The 19,015-nt window shown below is 53.7% G+C and overlaps 1 protein-coding gene across 2 annotated transcripts; it reads left to right on the top strand.

Annotated features, from left to right (window-relative positions):
* The first annotated feature begins 528 nt into the window (after positions 1-528).
* Positions 529-17,241, top strand: TGFB1 (transforming growth factor beta 1). 2 transcript variants are annotated; one of them, XM_065926170.1, is made up of 7 exons: positions 529-1,818; positions 5,333-5,493; positions 6,675-6,792; positions 9,061-9,138; positions 9,274-9,424; positions 15,247-15,400; positions 16,110-17,241. In XM_065926170.1, exons 1-7 carry the CDS (start codon positions 1,464-1,466, stop codon positions 16,266-16,268), a joined length of 1,176 nt encoding a protein of 391 aa, XP_065782242.1. In that variant the 5' UTR covers positions 529-1,463; the 3' UTR covers positions 16,269-17,241. The 2 variants fall into 2 exon arrangements, with proteins under 2 accessions (XP_065782242.1, XP_065782243.1); XM_065926171.1 differs by having other exon boundaries at positions 530-1,818; positions 9,277-9,424.
* The last annotated feature ends 1,774 nt before the right edge of the window (positions 17,242-19,015 follow it).

Raw genomic sequence — 19,015 nt, 5'->3', positions numbered from 1 at the left:
TCCTCCTCAAGCCCCCTCCCCTTGCCCTCTGCCTCAGCATCTGACCCCCTTCCCCACTCTGGGTGATGCTCTTAAGGGCCCCCACTCCTTGGGGGTTCCCCCCACCCCGTGCCCCGTTCCCCAGTGGCTCCTTAGCTTCTGGCTGACCCTCTTCCCCTCTGCGCTGGTTTCCCACTCTCCACTTGGGGCGGTCCACCGCGGAGTCCCTGTACCCTGCGTCCCCATCCTCTGAGCCTTCCGCACTAGGTAGGTCTTTATTCTCTCGCTGACCCCCTGCCCAGTCCTCAAAGCCACACGCATCACTGCCGCCCGCTTCGCTGGCGCTCGACCGCCAGGAGGCAGCACCCTGTTGGTGGGGCGGAGCCGGGTCCCCGCCCCCTCCCCCGGGGCTTAAGGGACCCCCCTTGGAGCCCGCCCACGCGAGATGCGGACCGTGGCCCGGCCCCCCCCCCCCGTGCCCTCCCCCTGAGGGCCGCCCCCGCCCCGCGCGCTTCCTGGGTGGGGCCGGGGCGGCTTCAAAAACCCCCGCCGCCCCTGCCGGTCCCCGCTGCCGCCGCCCTTCGCGCCCCAGGCCGTCCCACCTCCCTCCTCCCGCCGCGGATCCGCCAGACAGCGAGGCCCCCGGCCGGGGGCAGGGGGGACGCCCCCTCCGGGGCACCCCCCGGGCTCGGAGCCGCCCGCCGGGCCGGCCTCAGCCGGGAGCGGAGGAAGGAGCCGCCGAGGAGCAGCCCGAGGCCCCAGAGTCTGAGACTAGCCGCCGCCGCCCCCGCCGCCGCCGCCGCCACTGCGGGGAGGAGGGGGAGGAGGAGCGGGAGGAGGGACGAGCTGGTTGGGAGAAGAGGAAAAAAAGTTTTGAGACTTTTCCGCTGCCGCTGGGAGCCGAAGGCGCGGGGACCGCATCGCGCAGCGCTGCTCCTCGAGGCAGGACTTGAGGACCCCAGACAGCAGCAGACCCCGCCACCGCCTCGGACGCTTGCTCCCTCCCTGCCGCCTACACGGCATTCCCCAGGCGCCCCCATTCCGGACCAGCCATCAGGAGCCGCAAACCCGACTCCCGCGAAGACTTGACCCCAGACTTCGGGTGCAACCCCCTGCACGGCCCTCCAACTCCCCAGCCTCTCTCCTGAGCCCCCGCGCATCCGAGGACCCCTCTCCGGGATCCGGGAGACGGGATCTCTCTCAGACTTGCCTCAGCTTCCCTATTCAAGATCACCCATCTCTAGTACCAGAGCTCACCCTTTTCGGGTTTTTTTCCGTGGGATACCGAGAACCCACCCATCAGAGCTTCTCCTCCAGCTCTGCTCCGTTCTCCCTGAAGGCCTCAACTCTCCCCACAAACAGACCATCCTACCTTTTCCTCGGGAGACCCCCAGCCACCCCAGCCCCTGTAGGGGCGGGGCCTCCCTCTTCCCACCCCAGCCCAGCTCGCGCTCTCGGCTGTGCCGGGGGGCGCCGCCTCCCCCATGCCGCCCTCGGGGCTGCGGCTCCTGCCGCTGCTGCTGCCGCTGCTGTGGCTACTAATGCTGACGCCTGGCCGGCCGGTCGCCGGACTGTCCACCTGCAAGACCATCGACATGGAGCTGGTGAAGCGGAAGCGCATCGAGGCCATCCGCGGCCAGATTCTGTCCAAGCTTCGGCTCGCCAGCCCCCCGAGCCAGGGGGACGTGCCACCCGGCCCGCTGCCCGAGGCCATACTGGCCCTTTACAACAGTACCCGCGACCGGGTGGCCGGGGAAAGTGCCGAAACGGAGCCTGAGCCAGAGGCGGACTACTACGCCAAGGAGGTCACCCGCGTGCTAATGGTGGAATACGGCAACAGTGAGCTCGCAGGGGCAGGGGACCCTGGAGGGGAGCCCCCAGGGGGCGCCGGAGTGCAGGGGTCACAGGGAGGAAATTGCTGGTAGAGGAAACTGGCTGGAGGAAGAGAACCCCCGGGGGCGCCGGGAACGTGTAGGGGGGAGGGGTCCCAAAGAGGATAGAGCTGAGCTCCCTAACCCCAAGGTCTTGAAGAAGAGATAGTGAGCGAAATGGACCGCTTTTAGAGGGCGACGGGATCATGCGAGACCGTGCGGGGAGTCCCTTAGAGAGAAGAGAAGCAATTCGAAAAAGACTTCCCCTTGCAGGGTGCTCGAGAATGCGGGGGTCGTGGGAGCGGGGCTGCAGAGAGGGAGCTCACTTCGGGAGAAACCAGCACCCCGGCATTTGGAAAGGGAGAGAGGGGTAGTGGGGAAAGCTGACCCAGTGTTCAGGGGCTGTGAGGCAGGAAGATTCAAGGACAGAAAAACAGAAGCGAACCCCAGAGGTGTGCCAGGAAAGTAGAGAGAGTGGACCCGCATGCACAGGACGCGAAGAACACGCGAGATTGGGGGAGGGCTTAGAGGGAGAGGCGGGGAGGGGGTGATAAATGTGAGGTCGGAAGGGGACGCGAGGTTGTAGGGTGCGGGAAAGTAGCGGGAGAGAAGCGGAGACCCTAGGATGTGCCCAGGCGGTGGGGGCGGGGGTGCCCAGGATGCGCCAGGAGGTGCTCTGAATATTTCCCAGACGGACTGTAAGAGGAGGAAACCCAGAGGAGGAAGCGCGCGCCCCCAGGAAACCTACAATACTGGGTCGTGGGAAGGGGTTTTACAGAACGGGAGGATAAGCGTGAGAAAAGTGGACCTGGAATGAGGTAGAGGAGCTACGGACCGTGTCATGCTGGGAGCAGCAGGGCCCCCCACCCTCCCGCCGCTGGCTGGAAGGGAGAGGGCTGAGTGAGGAATCGTAGTAGGGAGAGGTAGGTGGGTGGATGCGACTCTGCGAGACCCGGGGGAAAGACCGAGCTTGTAGGCGTTGGAGAAGCCCCACGTGGGTGCCACGCGCGGGCGTGGGGGAGGAGCCTGCGCTTCCGGAAGGGGCAGAAGGACCCCGCAGAGCTCAGTGCGGAGAGCCTAGACCCCAAGCTCCTAGTTCCTCTCTGCGAGGCTGGGGAAACCCCAGCGTCCGGCTGCCTAGCCCTCCCTTCCCTTTCCTTCTCGTGCCTCGGGGTTGGGGGGGGGGGGTTGCGGGGCGGGGATCGCGCGCGGAGCCTGGGGCGAGACGAGGCAGGTCCGGTCCCCGCCCTCGCGACGGCGGCGGCTCCCGCCCTCTTCACCCCCAGCTCAGGGCGGGGCTACCCTGGGCCCGCCCTGTCGGCGCCCGCGCCGGTACCCAGGCGTCCCGCTGGGCCCCGAGGCTCGGGGACGAACCCCGCCCCCCCGCTTTCAGTTTCCCTCGTGAGAAGTAGACGTGTGGGTCTCTGGCCCATTTGGGCGCCCAGCTGCGGCTTCAGTCAAATGACATCCCTACAGCCTACCCACCCACGTCTCCGTCTCACCTTTTCCGTCGACGCTTCACCTTCGTTGGAGAGGTTTTTCCAACGCTGACACCTTCAGTTTCTCTTCAGCCCTCTTCTGCCTCCATCTCGCTCCCAAACCCTCCGTCTGTCTTCCCGTTTGTCTTCTGCCTTTTCGTCTTTCCCGCATCCGTGTTACTCTTTTCCTCTCTGGGTCTCCTACTTTCTCTCTCCATCTCTTCCCTTTTTCTCTTCCATAGCCTACTCTCCATCTCTCCCTCAGACCCTTCCTGCTCCCTCTATCGCTTTTCCTCCCTTTCTGTCTCCTGGGCCTGGGCTCTGCCCTTCCTTTTGGGTCGGCTGAGTAACACTTGAGCCAAGATAGGGCTTATTTGTGAGGGAGAGGGGCCAGCCCGGCAAGAGATGGGAGGAGCAGAGGGAAGAAGGCGCTCAAGAGGGTCTTCCTGTGTGCTTTCTCAACATGTCTCCACCATTTCCACGCCCCCACTGCAGAGGCCTAAAGAAACTGCTCCAGTTGATCATGGCCTGTCCCCCTCATTCCCAGTCCCCAATTTTTCCTGGACTAGGAAAAGAAAGTGAAGTTGCTCAGTCGTGTCCGACTCTTTGCAACCCCATGGACTGTAGCCCACCAGGCTCCTCCATCCATGGAATTTTCTAGGGAAGAGTACTGGAGTGGATTGCCATTTCCTTCTCCAGAAATATTTCTTTGAGCCCCCCCTTTTTTTTTCGGGGGGGGGGGGCCCAAGAATACTAGAGTGGGTTGCCATTCCCTTCCCCAGGAGACCTTCCCGACCCAGGGATTGAACCCAGGTCTCCCACACTGTAGGCAGATTCTTTACCGTCTGAGCCACCAGGGAAGTCTCCTGGACTAGGAGTCTTCTTAATTTTCTGTTTCCCTTCCCCCACCCCTGAAGCAATCCTTGTCTAGAATGAACTTTACTTTCTCTAACCAGTTAAGGGAGGAAATACTAATAATAATAACAAAAATAATGTCACACTATCAGGGAGGGAGCATAACCTAGGGATTATAGGGAGCATAGGCTCTGATCAGACTGGCCGAGTTTGAATCCTCACCCCATACTGTAGTTTCCTGGCTGTGTGGCCTAGGGGCAAATTGTTTCATCTCTTTGCCTCAGTTTGTCCATCTATAAAATGGGTATACTAATGGACTCTTTCTCATGGGGTTGTTGAACACACATTAGAGTAACCACTGTATGTAGACTCTGCGCGACATACTTCATCTGCATCATCTCATTTATTTCACCCTGTCATCAGTCCTTGGCTTATAGGTGAGAATCTGGCACAGAGAGAGGAATTCACCTGCCCAAAGTTCCACTGCGCTTCAGTTAGGAGAGCCTGGGTTGGGAGGCAGAGAGCTTGATGTCAAGTAGATTTTACAGCTCCAAGAGGGAATGTGACTTGCCCAAGGTCACAGAAGGCAGCAGAGGCATAGTCTGATCCAAGTGCCTTTATCTCTCTGCTTCAACATAACTTGCATTTGAAGCTCCAGGTGCTGGGGAGGTCTGAGCAAGCAGAGCAGCCCCACCCCCAAGCTGACTGTGTACTGAGGGGCCATTTTCTAGCTGATGAGAGGGAAGGATGACCGTTTAAAGAGCTAGAGGAATTTCCCTGGTGGTCCAGTGGCTAAGACTCCAAGCTCCCAACGCAGGGGACCTAGGTTCAATCTCTGGTCAAGGAACTAGATCCCACATGCTGCAACTAAGTGTTCGCATGCTACAACTAAAGACCCCACATTCCACGAAGCCCAAAGATCCCATGCCAGAACTAAGACCCTGCACAGCCAAATAAATAAATATTTAAAATAATAATAATAATAATGAGGTGGAAACAAACCCAGAGGGGAGAACCTAGTCGCCTAAGTTCACACAGCTAAAAAGTGTCAGGGTCAGACTCCAACCTAGAGCTCTTCAATTTGGGTGCAATGGCTCCCCTACCCCTTGCCAAACACTGATATCCCTCCTCTTGACTCTTTCTGCCTAGAAATCTATGAGAAAATGAAGTCTAACTCACACAGCATATATATGTTCTTCAACACGTCTGAGCTCCGGGAAGCGGTGCCCGAACCTGTGTTGCTCTCTCGGGCAGAGCTGCGCCTGCTGAGGCTCAAGTTAAAAGTGGAGCAGCACGTGGAGCTCTACCAGGTGGGGGCAAGGGTCCTGCGAGGTGGCCTGGGCTGGGGTAGTCCCGGGACGGCCACAAGGCTGGTGGTTGCAGGGTCCAGGCAGACCAACCCTGAAGGATGAGAGAGCACAGACTGTGGAGTCTCCTAGAGCCCTAGAATGTTAAGTGCTTAGCAGCTGGAATCTTCGGAGCTGGACTCTGAAAACTCAGGACAAGGAAAGTTGGAATCTTTGAAAAGTTGGAGACTTTCAAAATGCCTTGTGCCCACCCAGTAGCTACTAGCCACATATGGCCGTTTAAATGGATTAAATTAAATAGAAGAAAGAATTCAGTTTCTCAGTCTCACTGGCCATAGTTCAAGTGGTTCGTAGTCACATGGGGTGAGTGGCTGCTATTTTGGACACCACCGATAAAGCCCATTTGCATCGTCACAGAAAGTTCTCTTGGATAGCTCTGTTCTAGAAGAGTCTCCAGGAAGAGTCCAGAAAATCTGGATTTTCTCAAAGGTTATGTGACCTAGAAGCCATGCCAGATGGAATGTTAGATTCAGTGGTAGATGTTAGACTCTTACGACGAGGCAGCTTTGATACTAACTGCACGGAGTCTAGAGAACTTGGCTTTCTGCTGCCAGCTCCCAGGGCATCATTCTTCGGGGATGTCAGGTGTCTGCAACTGTCTAGGTTTCTGGCACGTTGGACTCCTGGGTTTGTTGAACTTGAGTCTCATAAAACTTCTCGGGTTCATAGAATGTGTAATTCTTGGGGTGCCACCAAGTGCTGGAGTTACGGAATGACTTTGAACATAATTTGTAGAAAGCGATAGACTCTCAGAATTCAGAGACGTCAATGACCTCTATGGTATCAGTAGGAGAATCATGGCCTCATGAGCTGTCCAAGCTGAAAGGAACCGGGCAAACTGAGGCCAAAAAAGAGAAAGGAATTTTCCACAGCCATCCCGGGATAAAGGGTGGAGGCTGAAATGCCTAGGTGTCTTGACTGCCAGCCTGGAGTTTTCTGTCCCCTGTCGTGGGGTTGGGTGGTTTCTGTGAAGCCCCTCAGTGTGGATGTCTGGGAGGGGGACTGTCTGATGGACTGTGTGGAGACCTGTTTTTGGGGAGCAGATGGATTGACGGGTGCAGGGTACATGGGTGTGTGTGGCAGCCTCTACCCACTGTCTCACCCCTCAATTCTTCATCCCCCAGAAATATAGCAACAATTCCTGGCGCTACCTCAGCAACCGGCTGCTCACCCCCAGCGACTCACCGGAGTGGCTGTCCTTTGACGTCACTGGAGTTGTGCGGCAGTGGCTGACCCACAGAGGTGAGGACCACTTATCTGCCCCACCTCTGTTTTGTAACCCATTATTTGTCCTGGGACCATCCTGCCTAGCACCCCCCTGCCCTATGTTGGTGCTGAAGAGCCTAGACTTGGCCCTCCTCCCAGACACTCACACCTGAGTGATTAATGGTTAATCCATTTCTTGAGCACCTGCCCTGTGCTGGGTGATGCTGGAGACACAGAAGTGACAAAAACAGCTTTATCCTGACCTTCAGGAAGCTCATGCTCCATGACTTGGGTTGGGGGACTTGGGGAAAAGACCTGAAAACCAGGTAGTGATGTCCCAGCGTGGGCGGGGTTGGGATGGGGAGCCCAGAGGAGGTGCCTGATGCAGCCTGGGAGGTCAGGGAGGGCTTCCTGGAGGAGGAGATATTGGAGCGGGTGTCTGAGGGATGCATGGGGCCAGCCCGGGAAAGGAGGGAGGGGCAAGAGTGTTCAAGGCAGAGGGATAGGCTGCGCAGAGGCCTTGAGTCCGGGGAAGGCCTGACACACCTGTTCTGTCTGGAAGAGGACTATCTGTCCTGTCATGTCGAAGGTCCCAGTGCTCACATCTCCCTCCCTAGTCTCCCTCTCATTCATTCCTTCATCCATAAATGCTAGTAGGTTCCTGCTCTGTGGCTGGCCCTGTGCTGGTGGGATGGGGGAACACAGTGGTAACCATGACAACCTCTAGGCCTGCCCTCAGAGGACCTGCACTCACTTCTAGACACCCAGGAAATCTTGCCCAAAGCCTTAGCAGGCCATGATGGCCAGGATGATCAGGGCTGGGATGAGGGAGGCCCTAAGTGCTATAGGAGCCCAGAGTGGGCACCCTAACACCTCTGAGGGGGGTCCAAGAGGGCTTTCTGGGTGAGAATGATTGTGTTGGGACTCATGGAAGAGGTGATGGTTTGGCCAGAGGAAATGACGGGGGTTAGGGAGCAGATGCATACTGGGACAAGTGTCCTGGGCTGACTGCTGAGTCCAGAGCACCCAACACAGGGTCCACACAATAGTGGGTGCTTAGGAAAGCATTCATTCAGTCATTCATTCAAGAAACCTTTCTTCCGGGATATATGTATACATTCAGCTGATTCACTTTGCTGTACAGACACGACTGAGCGACTTCACTTTTCACTTTCATGCACTGGAGAAGGAAATGGCAACCCACTCCAGTGTTCTTGCCTGGAGAATCCCAGGGACGGCGGAGCCTGGTGGGCTGCCGTCTGTGGGGTCACACAGAGTCGGACACGACTGAAGCGACTTAGCAGCAGCAGCAGCGGCAGAAACTAACACAACATTGTACAGCAACTACACTCCGCTAAAAGTTAATTTAAAAAATAAGAACAACTGATAAACACTGCTATGATTATTAGATATACATGTTCTTTCAAAAGGGCTCCCCGGTGACTCAGATGGTAAAGAATCTGCCTGCAGTGCAGGAGACTAGGTTCAATCCCTGGGTTGGGAAGATGCCCTGGAAAAGAGAATGGCTCCCTACTCCAGTATTCTTGCCTGGAGAATCCCATGGACAGAGGAGCCTGGTGGGCTGCAGTTCATAGGGTCGCAGAGTTGGACACAACTGAGTGACTAATGCACTCTTCTTTCAAAAAATGTTAATAAAAACCGTTACTTTTTGTTTTGTATATTTAAAAAAATAAAAGGAAGAAGGAAAATCTTTCTTCTGCACCTGCCTTGGGACAGGATCCTCGGTCCTTGCATCCCATCCCAGCCCTGCCTGTGGGCCTTGGCTTCCTCATCTGTAAAATGGGGAACTTTGGTGAGGATTAAAGGAAATAACTCACAAAGAGTGTTTAGAACAGGGTCTGGCGCCCAGCGCACTCAGGAGATGTTTGTTTGTAAGACCGTGGGCCAGGCGCAGCAGGGAACAAGAAAACAAGGTTCCCTGCCCCCGTTGTATCCTGCTCGTCACTGAGAACAATGAGGAAATAAATAGCCAAAGACAAATGTCAGAGCTGCAGAGGTCAGTGCTTTGGAGAAAAGAAAGTGCTGTCAGGGTGGGGGGAGGGGCTGTGTCCCGGAGGGCCTCCAGGAGGAGGTGGCCTTGCAGCTGAGACCTGGAGGAGGAGGAGGAGGCCGCAAGGCCAAGAACTGCAGCGAGAGGGTGCAGTGAGGGGGCAGGCAGGGTAAGGCGCAAGAAAGAGATCCCCCCACACCCCAGGGGTCTGCGCCTTCCTTCCTCTCCTGCCCACCCGCAGGGGTGGGTGAGCCGCCCCCCTCACACTGGCTTCCCTCTCCCCACTCCCACAGAGGAAATAGAGGGCTTTCGCCTCAGTGCCCACTGTTCCTGTGACAGTAAAGATAACACGCTTCAAGTGGACATTAACGGTGAGGCCCCCTGCCTGCACCCCCCCAGCAGTGATGTGTGTGTGTCCTCCCCCGCCCATCCCCGCCATTCATCCATCTGAGTGTGTGTGTGTGTGTCCCCAATCTTCCTCACCCCGCTGACTCCCAAAACCAAAGCAGGGTTCAGTTCCGGCCGCCGGGGTGACCTCGCCACCATTCACGGCATGAACCGGCCCTTCCTGCTCCTCATGGCCACCCCTCTGGAGAGAGCCCAGCACCTGCACAGCTCCCGCCACCGCCGAGCCCTGGACACCAACTACTGCTTCAGGTGAACCTTGCAGCCTTCTGGGCTGGGGGCATCCTCGCCATTCACTGAGCGGCCACCGCAGGTTGGGCACCTGGCTGGTGCTCTGCTTGGGCTAGCATCTCCTTCAGCCTGGAGGGCTCAGGGGACGAGGTCCGAGCCTCGGATGCTAGAGTGTGTGTGAACTGGGAGTTCTCGGATGTTGAGATCAGGCGGGTCTCTTGCTGGTTGGTTGTAATCGGAGACTTATTAGTATGTGGAACACTGAACATGTGGGATTTCAGCATTGGAAGTTCACCATGTTAGATTCCTGTACTGTGGGCAGGTTGGGATTTGAAAATGTTGGGATTCTAGGATGTTAGAATTCGGTATTAATTATTAAAGTCTGAGAATGTTGGATTCAAGGAATGTTGGGTTCTTAGAAGTTGGGAATTCAGAACTGGGAGATTGCCCATGATGGGTACCATTGACAGACTGGAATCTCCCATGTTGGCAGGTTGGAGTCCTTGAATATTAGGTCCATGATGGTGGAATCCTGTGTTGAACTTTTAGCATCCATAAATGTTGCAGTTGGTGAAAGCCAGAATGCTGGTACCTTAGAATGTTGGGGCTCAGTCTTATTTATTCTTGATTGCACTGAATCTTCATTGCTGTTTGGGCATGCTTTAGTTGAGGGGGCATCTCTTGTTGAGAAGCATGGGCTTTAGGTGCTCGGTCTTCAGTAGTTGCGGCTTGTGGGCTTAAATTGCTCCTGGGCATTTGGGATCTTCCCTGACCTGGGATGAAACCCGTGTCCCCTGCACTGGCAGGTGGATTCTTAACCACTGGACCACCAGGGAAGTCCCAGTGCTGGAGTCTTGTTAGAATCTTGGAAGCCTGTGATCTTAGAAAGTGGCAGCTTGGACCTCTTGGGAGATGGGCTCAGAACTGTGGAATGCTGGAATGCTGTTTTGAAATACTGGAATTCAAGAATGCCAAGATCAAAAAAAGAAAAAAAAAGAATGCCAAGATCCTCGAGAGTGGGGATGTGGGAATTCTAGAAAGTTGGAAAGCTGTTGCTGTGTTAGAATCTTGAGATGCCAGTGTAATGCAGTCTAAGAAAACTGAGAAGTTGTAGTCTTGGAATTTTGAAATGCAGAGTTAGAATGTCGCAAATTTAAAATGATAATCTGACCTTGGCCTGCCTCTGCTAAGTACTTTGATGATGCCTTTGGGCTTTGTTGCATGCACTTCTCCTGCTGGAAAGTCAGCTCCGTTTCCAAGGTCCTTCATCACCCGATCCTACCCTCTGCCCAACAACTCTATGAATGAATGGATGGATTAAAGTCTGAGTGCCAGTCTGCTATAACATTAAAAGAGAGGCAGCCAGCCATGTGAGCGACACAGTGCCACTTAGGAAGTCTTGCCAAAAAACCAAACCTGAAGCCCATCAATAATGGTAGGTCCAACTCCCAATTTTCCAGAAATATAAGGACAGAGAAACAGCACCATGGGCATGCAGTCTGCAGCATCTAGATTGTGGGAAACCTGACCCAGTTTCTTCAACAAATACGATACAAAGGGATGAAATAGAGAGATGAGTTTATAGATTTTTAAAAGAATCTTAAAAGATGTTTCAACCAACAGCCATGTATAAACTTTACTTGAGTATGTATGCAGACTGTTTTTAAAATTTTATTTACTTATTTGCTTTTTGGCCTCGCTTCACGGTTTCCAGGATCTTAACCTGACCAGGTATCAAACCCATGTCTCCTGCGTTGGAAGCACGGAGTCCTAACCACTGGACCACCAGGGAATTCCCCAAACTTTTTCTTTTCTTTTTTTTTTTTTTTAAGGTATTGGGACTTCCCTGGTAGTCCAGTGTTTAAGACTCTGTGCTTCCAATGCAGGGGATGTGGGTTTGATCCCTTGTCAGGGAACTAAGATCCCACATGCTGCACGGCATGGCTAAAAAATAGAAAAATAAAATAATTTAAAAGATAATTATGAGACAATTGGGGAAGTATGAACTCTGACTAGATATTTGATGATATCAAGGAATTACTGTTAATTTTTTTGTGTGATGCTCTAAAGTAGTCTAGATTTCCTTGGAGATAGAAATATTTATGGATGAAATAATACGGTGGATGACATGGGTTTCAAAATCATTCGGTGAAGGAGAGAAAGTGAATAGGGGTAGAAATACAGTGAAACTGACCATGACTTGATGTTTGCTGGAGCTGAATGATAGACACAGCAGTTAAATGTAAGATTCTCTGCTTTTGTGTATGTCCCATGCCTCTGCTGTGCTCAGTCATGTCTGACTCTTTGCGACCCCATGGACTGTAGCCCGCCAGACTCTTCTGTCCATGGAATTTTCCAGGCAAGACTACTGGAGTGGGTTGGTGTATGTCCGAGACTTTCCGCAATAAAAAGTTATTCTTAGCTTAACCACTATCTCCACTGGGAAGCCTCGGTGACCCTTTCCTCAACATCCAGGGCTAGAGAGTAGCTCAGGGTCACCTGGAGGGCTTGTTAAATGTGGCCTGCTGTCTCCCAGCCATCCCCACCCCCCAGTTCCTGATTCAGTGCATCTGGGGTGGGGCCTGAGAACTTGCATCTCCCACAAGTTCCCAGGCGATGCTGCTTCAGCTGCTCCAGGAACCCCTCATGGAGAGCAGTTGAGTTGGATAACGGAATCACATACTTCAAATCAGAGGATCTCAGCACCCCAGCAGAGCTGGACCAGAAATGATAAATTTTTCTGAACAGTGCTTCTTTCCCTTTTGTGAATCTAAGACCTTTTTGAGAAGCTGAAAGCCAGGAAACTTTTCCTCCCAGAATATGGCTATACACACACACATATGTGGGCTTCCCTGGTAGCTCATCGATAAAGAATCCGCCTGCAATGCAGGAGCTACAGGAAACATAGGTTTGATCTTTGAGTCGGGAAGATCCCTGAGAGGGGGAAATGGCAACCCATTCCAGTATTCTTGCCTGGAGAATCTCATGGACAGAGGAGCCTGGCAGACTGCAGTCCAGGGGGTCGCAGAAGAGTCAGACATGACTTAGCGACTAAACACCACCACCTCACATATGTGTGCCTGGTTTAGAGAGCTCAGACCCCTCCCTGAGCCTGTCCATGGACTTCCTGATGTCTCCTCGGCCCTTAACAATATCTTATTTGATCTAACGTCCCCTGCATCTTTGTACAGATGAAGGAACTGAGGCCTAACCAGACTGAGCTCACAGGAATCTGTTTCCTGACTTCCTTCTTGAGGTCCTGTGGCTCTTGGAAAGGCCTTGCTTTGCCCTGGGAGAGCCTCTGGCATCGCCTCCTCCCGCTTTGTTTGAGCTGACGTGGTTGGGCTGGGCAAATGAAGTCAGAGACCTCTGGCCCTGAACTCTACCACCCACAGCCTACATTTGGACAGACAACATCCCCCTTTCTCTAAGGCTCAGTTTATCCCTCCTTCAAATGGGAATAATAATATAATACCTGCCTTGGAACTTCCCTGGTGCTCCAGTGGCTAAGACTCAACACTCCCAACGCAGGCGGCCTGGGTTCAATCTCTGGTTAGGGAAGTAAGATCCTCATATAGCAACCAAAGAATTCGCCTGTTGCTGCAAAGACCTGGCACAGCCAAATACATATTGAAAAAAAAAAAAACAAAAGCCCTGCCTTGTAGGAAATTCTGTATTAATTTTTAAATAGGAAAATACATGCACATGGACCAAACCTAGAAAGGATATTCAAAGACTCTCCAGTTCTGACCCCTCAGTCCCCCTCTGAACAGACTTCTATTATATTTGTGCAGGCTTTCTCTAGTTGCAGTGTGTGGGTTTCTCACTGCAGTGGCTTCTCTTGTTGCAGAGCACGGGCTCTAGAGTGCATGGACTACAGTAGTTGCAGCACACAGGCTCAGTAGTTGTGGATCCCGGGCTCTAGAACATAGCTCAATATTTGTGGCACAAAGGTTTAGTCACTCCACAGCATGTGGGTTCTTCCCGGACAAGAGATCAAACCCATGTCTCCTTCATTGCAAGGCAGATTCTTTACCACTGAGCCACCAGGGAAGCCCGAGGACTGACTTTTGCATCTAAGCCTGGGACAGAGATCATGAGTATATGGCAGTAGTCTTACACACCACCACTCTCTGAAGTGCTTCTAAAAAATATAACATATTGATCAATTAATTTATACAGCCAACACTTGCTAAGCACCTGCTGTGTGCTAGGGACTATTATAGGCAGTGGGGACACATTTAGGGACAAAATAGACAAAAAGTCCTGTCCTCAGAGGAAGACAGGAAATGAACAGATAAACAAATCAATCTCTAATGAAAGAGCAGGTGGCAGTAAGTTCTAAGAAGGAATATAAATCCAAGGAAGAAGAAAGAAAGAAATTGTGATGATTTGTTTTTCCTATTCTGATTTAAACTTTTTATTATGGAAACATTTAAATGTATAAGCAACAAGATGATAAAATGAACCCCCATAAACTCTCATTTAGATCAGCAGCCACTAAGATTTGCCCCATTTCATTTGCAGACATTTTTATATTTTATTGCAGAACTGAAATGTTGTTATTACACTAAATGGAATTAACAATCTTCTTTTTTTGCTGCGCCTCATGGCTTGTGAGATCTTTCCTGACCAGGGATGGAACCCATGCCCCCTACATTGGAAGCACAGGGTCTTTACCAGTGAACTGCCCAGAAAGTCCCTAGGAATTAATTATTTAGATTGGTATTTTGGGTAGAATCATCCAGGCCGGTCTCTGAGGCAATGACATCATTTGTTTAACTGATATTTATTGAGCACCTACTGTATGCCAGGCAGTGTTGTAGGAGTGAAGACTCCCCAAAGTGAAGGATGTTTGAGCATATGTATAAATGGAGTGAAGACACAGCCAGAGAGAAGTGAATGGAGTGAAGAAACAGCCCACTTGCTGTGGGAACATATGTATAAATGGAGTAAAGAAACAGCCCACTTGCTGTGGGAACAGCATGTCAGGCAGAAGGAACAGCACGTGCAAAGGTCCTGGACTGGGACTGAGGAACAGTGAGGATGCTAAAGTGGCCAGAGGACAGTGAGAGGGGGAGTGGGGAGGGAGTTGAGATCAGTTCCGTCTGGTGGCTCCTTGAGCTGTAGCGAGAACTTGGGCATTGGGCTTGTTCAGAGCAGAGGAGCGACATGACAGTCAGAGTTTGTCTGTTTCATTTGTACTGAGTCCCCAGTAGACCCCAGCCCAACACGCAGTAGTAGTTCAGTAAACATTTGTTGCACACTTAGAACATATCAGGGCACATGGCCTTGCACTGTGTTGTTTATGTTGCAGTGTGTAGATGTGGTGTGATCTGTGTAGCTGTCCCCTGTGGACAGTCATTTGGCTTCTGTAGGCTTGGGTTTTTTTGTGTGTGTGGCTGCACTGTGCGGCATGCAACGTGGAACTTCCTTGACCAGGGATCGAATCCACACACCCTACAGTGGAAGCTTGGAGTCTTTTTTTGTTTGTTTGTTTTTTGTTTGTTTCTTTCTTTTGTTGTATTGAACCTCGGAGTCTTAACCACTGGATGTCTCCCTGGGAACTCCCCTCATTTGGCGCCTTACGGGCTTGTTTTGAGTGCTGTCTGAGATAATGCTTATAAGGATGCCCTTAGTGCAGTGCTGGACTAGAGGAAATGCTTTATCAGTATTAGCGATGATCACTACTATTATTACTATTGCTGTTATTATCACAGAGGGTGCAAGGGAGACCAAGTTGGATAAGGTGCTGGAGGGCAACCAGGGTGAAACGCACACACTCCAGGGGAGGAGAGGCAGCCTTCTGCTCTCTTGACAGTGTTTTCCCCTCCCGCCTGCAGCTCCACAGAAAAGAACTGCTGTGTTCGTCAGCTCTACATTGACTTCCGCAAGGACCTGGGCTGGAAGTGGATTCACGAACCCAAGGGGTACCACGCCAATTTCTGCCTGGGCCCCTGCCCTTACATCTGGAGCCTGGACACGCAGTACAGCAAGGTGCATCTGGAGCCCGACACCCCCCCCACTCCCCAGCTGGTGGTGGGATGTGGGTAGCAGTAACCAAGGGAGGAGAGGGAGAAAGGAAGTCAAATCAGATGAATTGGCGAGATGGTAGTCAGAAATACAGGGGAGAGGGAGGTTGGAGGGGAGGTGATAAGGGGATGGGAGAAAAGCTTGAGGCAGCATCTGCAAAGTTAGACTCAAGGGAGTGGGAGACAGAGATATGGGGAGACCTACTGGTAAAGAACCCACCTGCCAATGCAGGAGACATAAGAGACAGACGTGGGTTCAATCCCTGGGTTAGGAAGATCCCCTGGAGAAGGAAATGGCGACCCACTCCATTATTATTGCCTGGGAAACCGCATGGACAGAGGAGCCTGGCAGGCTACAGTTCATGGGGTCACAGAGTCGGACACGACTAAAGTGACTTAGCCCGTGGAGACGGATAACGGGCGTGGGAAGACGTGGGGTCATGGAAGGAGAAAGAAAAAGACAGACAGAATGAGAGAGAAAAAGGCAGGAGGGTAGAGAATTCGGAAGATGGAAGAAGGACAGTGAGATACAAGCCAAGAGTGGAACATGGGGAGAGGCAGAGAACCAGAAAGACCTGGAGTGAGATAAGACAGAGGGAGATGGGGAGAGGCTGGCAGGGTGGCGGCATCCTCCGCGCGACCCCCGACCCTGACCTTGCGCACCCGCCCCGCAGGTCCTGGCCCTGTACAACCAGCACAACCCGGGTGCGTCGGCGGCGCCGTGCTGCGTGCCTCAGGCGCTGGAGCCCCTGCCCATCGTGTACTACGTGGGTCGCAAGCCCAAGGTGGAGCAGCTGTCCAACATGATCGTGCGCTCCTGCAAGTGCAGCTGAGGCCCCGCCCCACCCCATCAGCCCCCGCCCCATAGGCCCCGCCCACCCGGCAGGCCCGGCCCCGCCCCCGCCCCCGCCCGCCTCACCAGGACTGTATTTAAGGACACAGCACCCAGCCCCCCCAATCAAGCCCACCTGGGGTCCATTAAAGGTGGCGAGAGGATTGGGTCTCTGTCGTTGGGCGCCCGACGGCGTTCTCCCTTCCGACGTTCTCTCACCCCTCTCCGTCTCCTCCATCTGCCTCCTCCTGTCTTTGTCCACTATTCATTTGCCCCTCTTCACACAAAAACTTCCTTTGCGCTTGTTATGTTCCTTACTCCTAGTGAACATTTAGATTTATTTATTGTTAGGTTTCTTGATTGAGCACCTTGGACCCTATTTTAAGTGCCTTATATTAATTAACTTTTTAAACCACCATAACAAAGCTCTGAGATAAAGAGATTGTTAACACCCACTTTAAGAAAACCAAAGCCCAGAGAGGTTAAGGAATTGTTCCTGCCCACTAAGAACCTCCTTTCTGGGGAGGAGACAAGACATAGTAGCGTTGTGCAAAAATAGGAAAGCAGGATGGGCTAGAGATGGCTTTGGGGAGGAGGGAGAGCTTCTTGGAGGAGGTGGCATTTGGGACTTGAAGGAAGCCAAAATGGCAGCTTGGGGGAGGATCGGGGAGGGTGTTCTTGGTAGGAGGACAAAAGCAAAGGCCTGGAAGTGAACATGAACTTGGGGTAAGCTACACAGGAAAGAGGCCAGTGCGGTTAGAAGGGAGGGGCATAGGGAAGGGTGTTAAGATCTGAGTCAGAAAGTAACACTCACAGCCCAGAGAGTAATAACAACAATTCTCCACGCCAGGTATGGAGCTTCTAGCTCACAGCATTCTCCCCACAGCTCAAGAAAGCAAGGGTTGGCAAACTATCTCCCAAGGCAAATTCTGACGGGCTGCCTGTTTCTGTAAATAAAGTTTTAGTGGATCACAGCCATGGTCATTCTCTACTGTACTGTCTGTGGCTGTTTTAGCGCTACAAGGACAGAGCTGAGTAGAAACTGTGCAAAGTCAAAAACCTTTACTATCTGACCCTTGATAGGAAAAGCCTGACAACTCCTGCTACAGGGACCATTTGCTCCCCACTCCACAGATGGGAAAACTGAGGCACAGAGAGGGTAAGTGACTTGTTAAGGTCACACAGCTAGCAAATGGCAGAGCTGGGATTCAAATCCAGGCAGCTGGAGTTGAGGGTTTATGCACGCGACTTATGCACTGGTCCCACCTTCCAGACCCCCATCAAGGAACCCGTTCTCTAAGGGAGGCAGGCACCATGACAGGGTTTTGAACAGAAGAGGGATGTGATCTGACCTGCTCAGAGGTTCCCTCTGGCTGATGGTTGACAGCAGACTGAAGGGGGGTGAGGGTGACCCCAGGGAGACCAACTGTCCAGGAGAGAAATGACAGCACCCTGAGCTGGGGTGGGTTTCCCTTTGCTCTATTTGTTCCTGTCTGCTGGGGTCTTGCTGGTGAACTGTCCCACTTCCTCTTTCTCTGGCCTCTGTTTCCCCTCTTTCTCCCTGGTTTCAGTTCCTGTCTCTCCCTTGCCCTTCTCCTTAACCTGTTTTGGTCAGTGACTGCCCTGATGGTGTGAGTGCTGAGCTTCCTTTGTTGGGGGGTGCGGCGGCTCTAGGGCTGGATGTGTGAGTCCCAGCATGTGCCCCCTCCAGCCCAGACCTGCGGTAGACATGTGGTTGGTCACTCCTCTTGCCCCAGGTCTGGGAGCCATAAAGGGGCAGGGCGTGAGATGGGGGACCAGAGGAGGTCTCTATTCAAGGACGTGTCACCATTGTTACCAGCCTCTGGTGTGGAGATGCCGGCAAGGACACAAGGATATGAATAGTAGTCACTGTGGCCCCAAGAGGATGTGGCATATGTATTTGCACAGAGGTTCAGATATGGGTAAGGGTCCCACAATGTCTCAGGCGCCTGAGTGCCACGGTGGACACACAAACACCTGTGGGACCCACGAGTCATTGACTGGGAGGCCTGGTGCCAACGTGACACAGCGCCCCATTCCGTGCCCACAGCCCAGCCTTGGAGTTCCGCGGGGACACACCATAAGCAGAGACCTAACAGGCACACAGCAAGATGCAGTGACACAAGTTCTTTCTGTGGGGTCCTGGTCACAACCACCGCACAGCAGAGAGAGAGGAAGAGCAGTGTCCGGCACACACTCCTCGCGGCATCCGAGCCGCTCAGGAAATGAAACAGTCTCGGGTTGCGACCCACCAGCAGTTACACAAACATCCTCCGAGGGGTCACCGTCACCCACAGGCACAGCGTACACGCACACAGCCTGACACGTCACGGCCCCACCCGGGCGACGCGTCCCACACACGGAGACCTGACACGTCAGGGCCGCGCAGACCGCCGGGCGGGCGGCCGTGCCCACTCGGCCTGACAGCGGCCGCTCCACACGCGCAGCCCGGGGAGTCCCCCCGCGGCCCTCCGGACGGCGGCCGCCCCGTCATACCCAGACGCGCTGTCACACCCCGGGGCCCAGACGGAGAGTCCCCCACACCCAGACACACCCCCGGGGCCGCGGCCCTCACACGCCCAGCTCGCGCCTGGGCCCGGGACAAGTCCCGGCCGCGCACGGGGCCGCGCGCTCCCGCGGCCGCCGAGCCCGGCCCCGCCCTCGGGCCACACCCCGCCCACCTGCCCGGGCGCCGGGGGCATGGAAAGCCGCGGGCTCAGCACCTTC

This window comes from Muntiacus reevesi, chromosome 2 (genome assembly GCF_963930625.1).
Source record: "Muntiacus reevesi chromosome 2, mMunRee1.1, whole genome shotgun sequence".
NCBI lineage: Eukaryota > Metazoa > Chordata > Mammalia > Artiodactyla > Cervidae > Muntiacus > Muntiacus reevesi.
This window is presented reverse-complemented; position numbering and strand designations above follow the sequence as displayed.

Coding starts and splice junctions, on each gene's coding strand:
- TGFB1 (XM_065926170.1), top strand. CDS start 1,464: ATGCCGCCCTCGGGGCTGCGGCTCCTGCCGCTGCTGCTGCCGCTGCTG. Junction 5,494..6,674: donor AGCACGTGGAGCTCTACCAG/GTGGGGGCAAGG, acceptor TTCATCCCCCAG/AAATATAGCAACAATTCCTG. Junction 9,425..15,246: donor GACACCAACTACTGCTTCAG/GTGAACCTTGCA, acceptor TCCCGCCTGCAG/CTCCACAGAAAAGAACTGCT.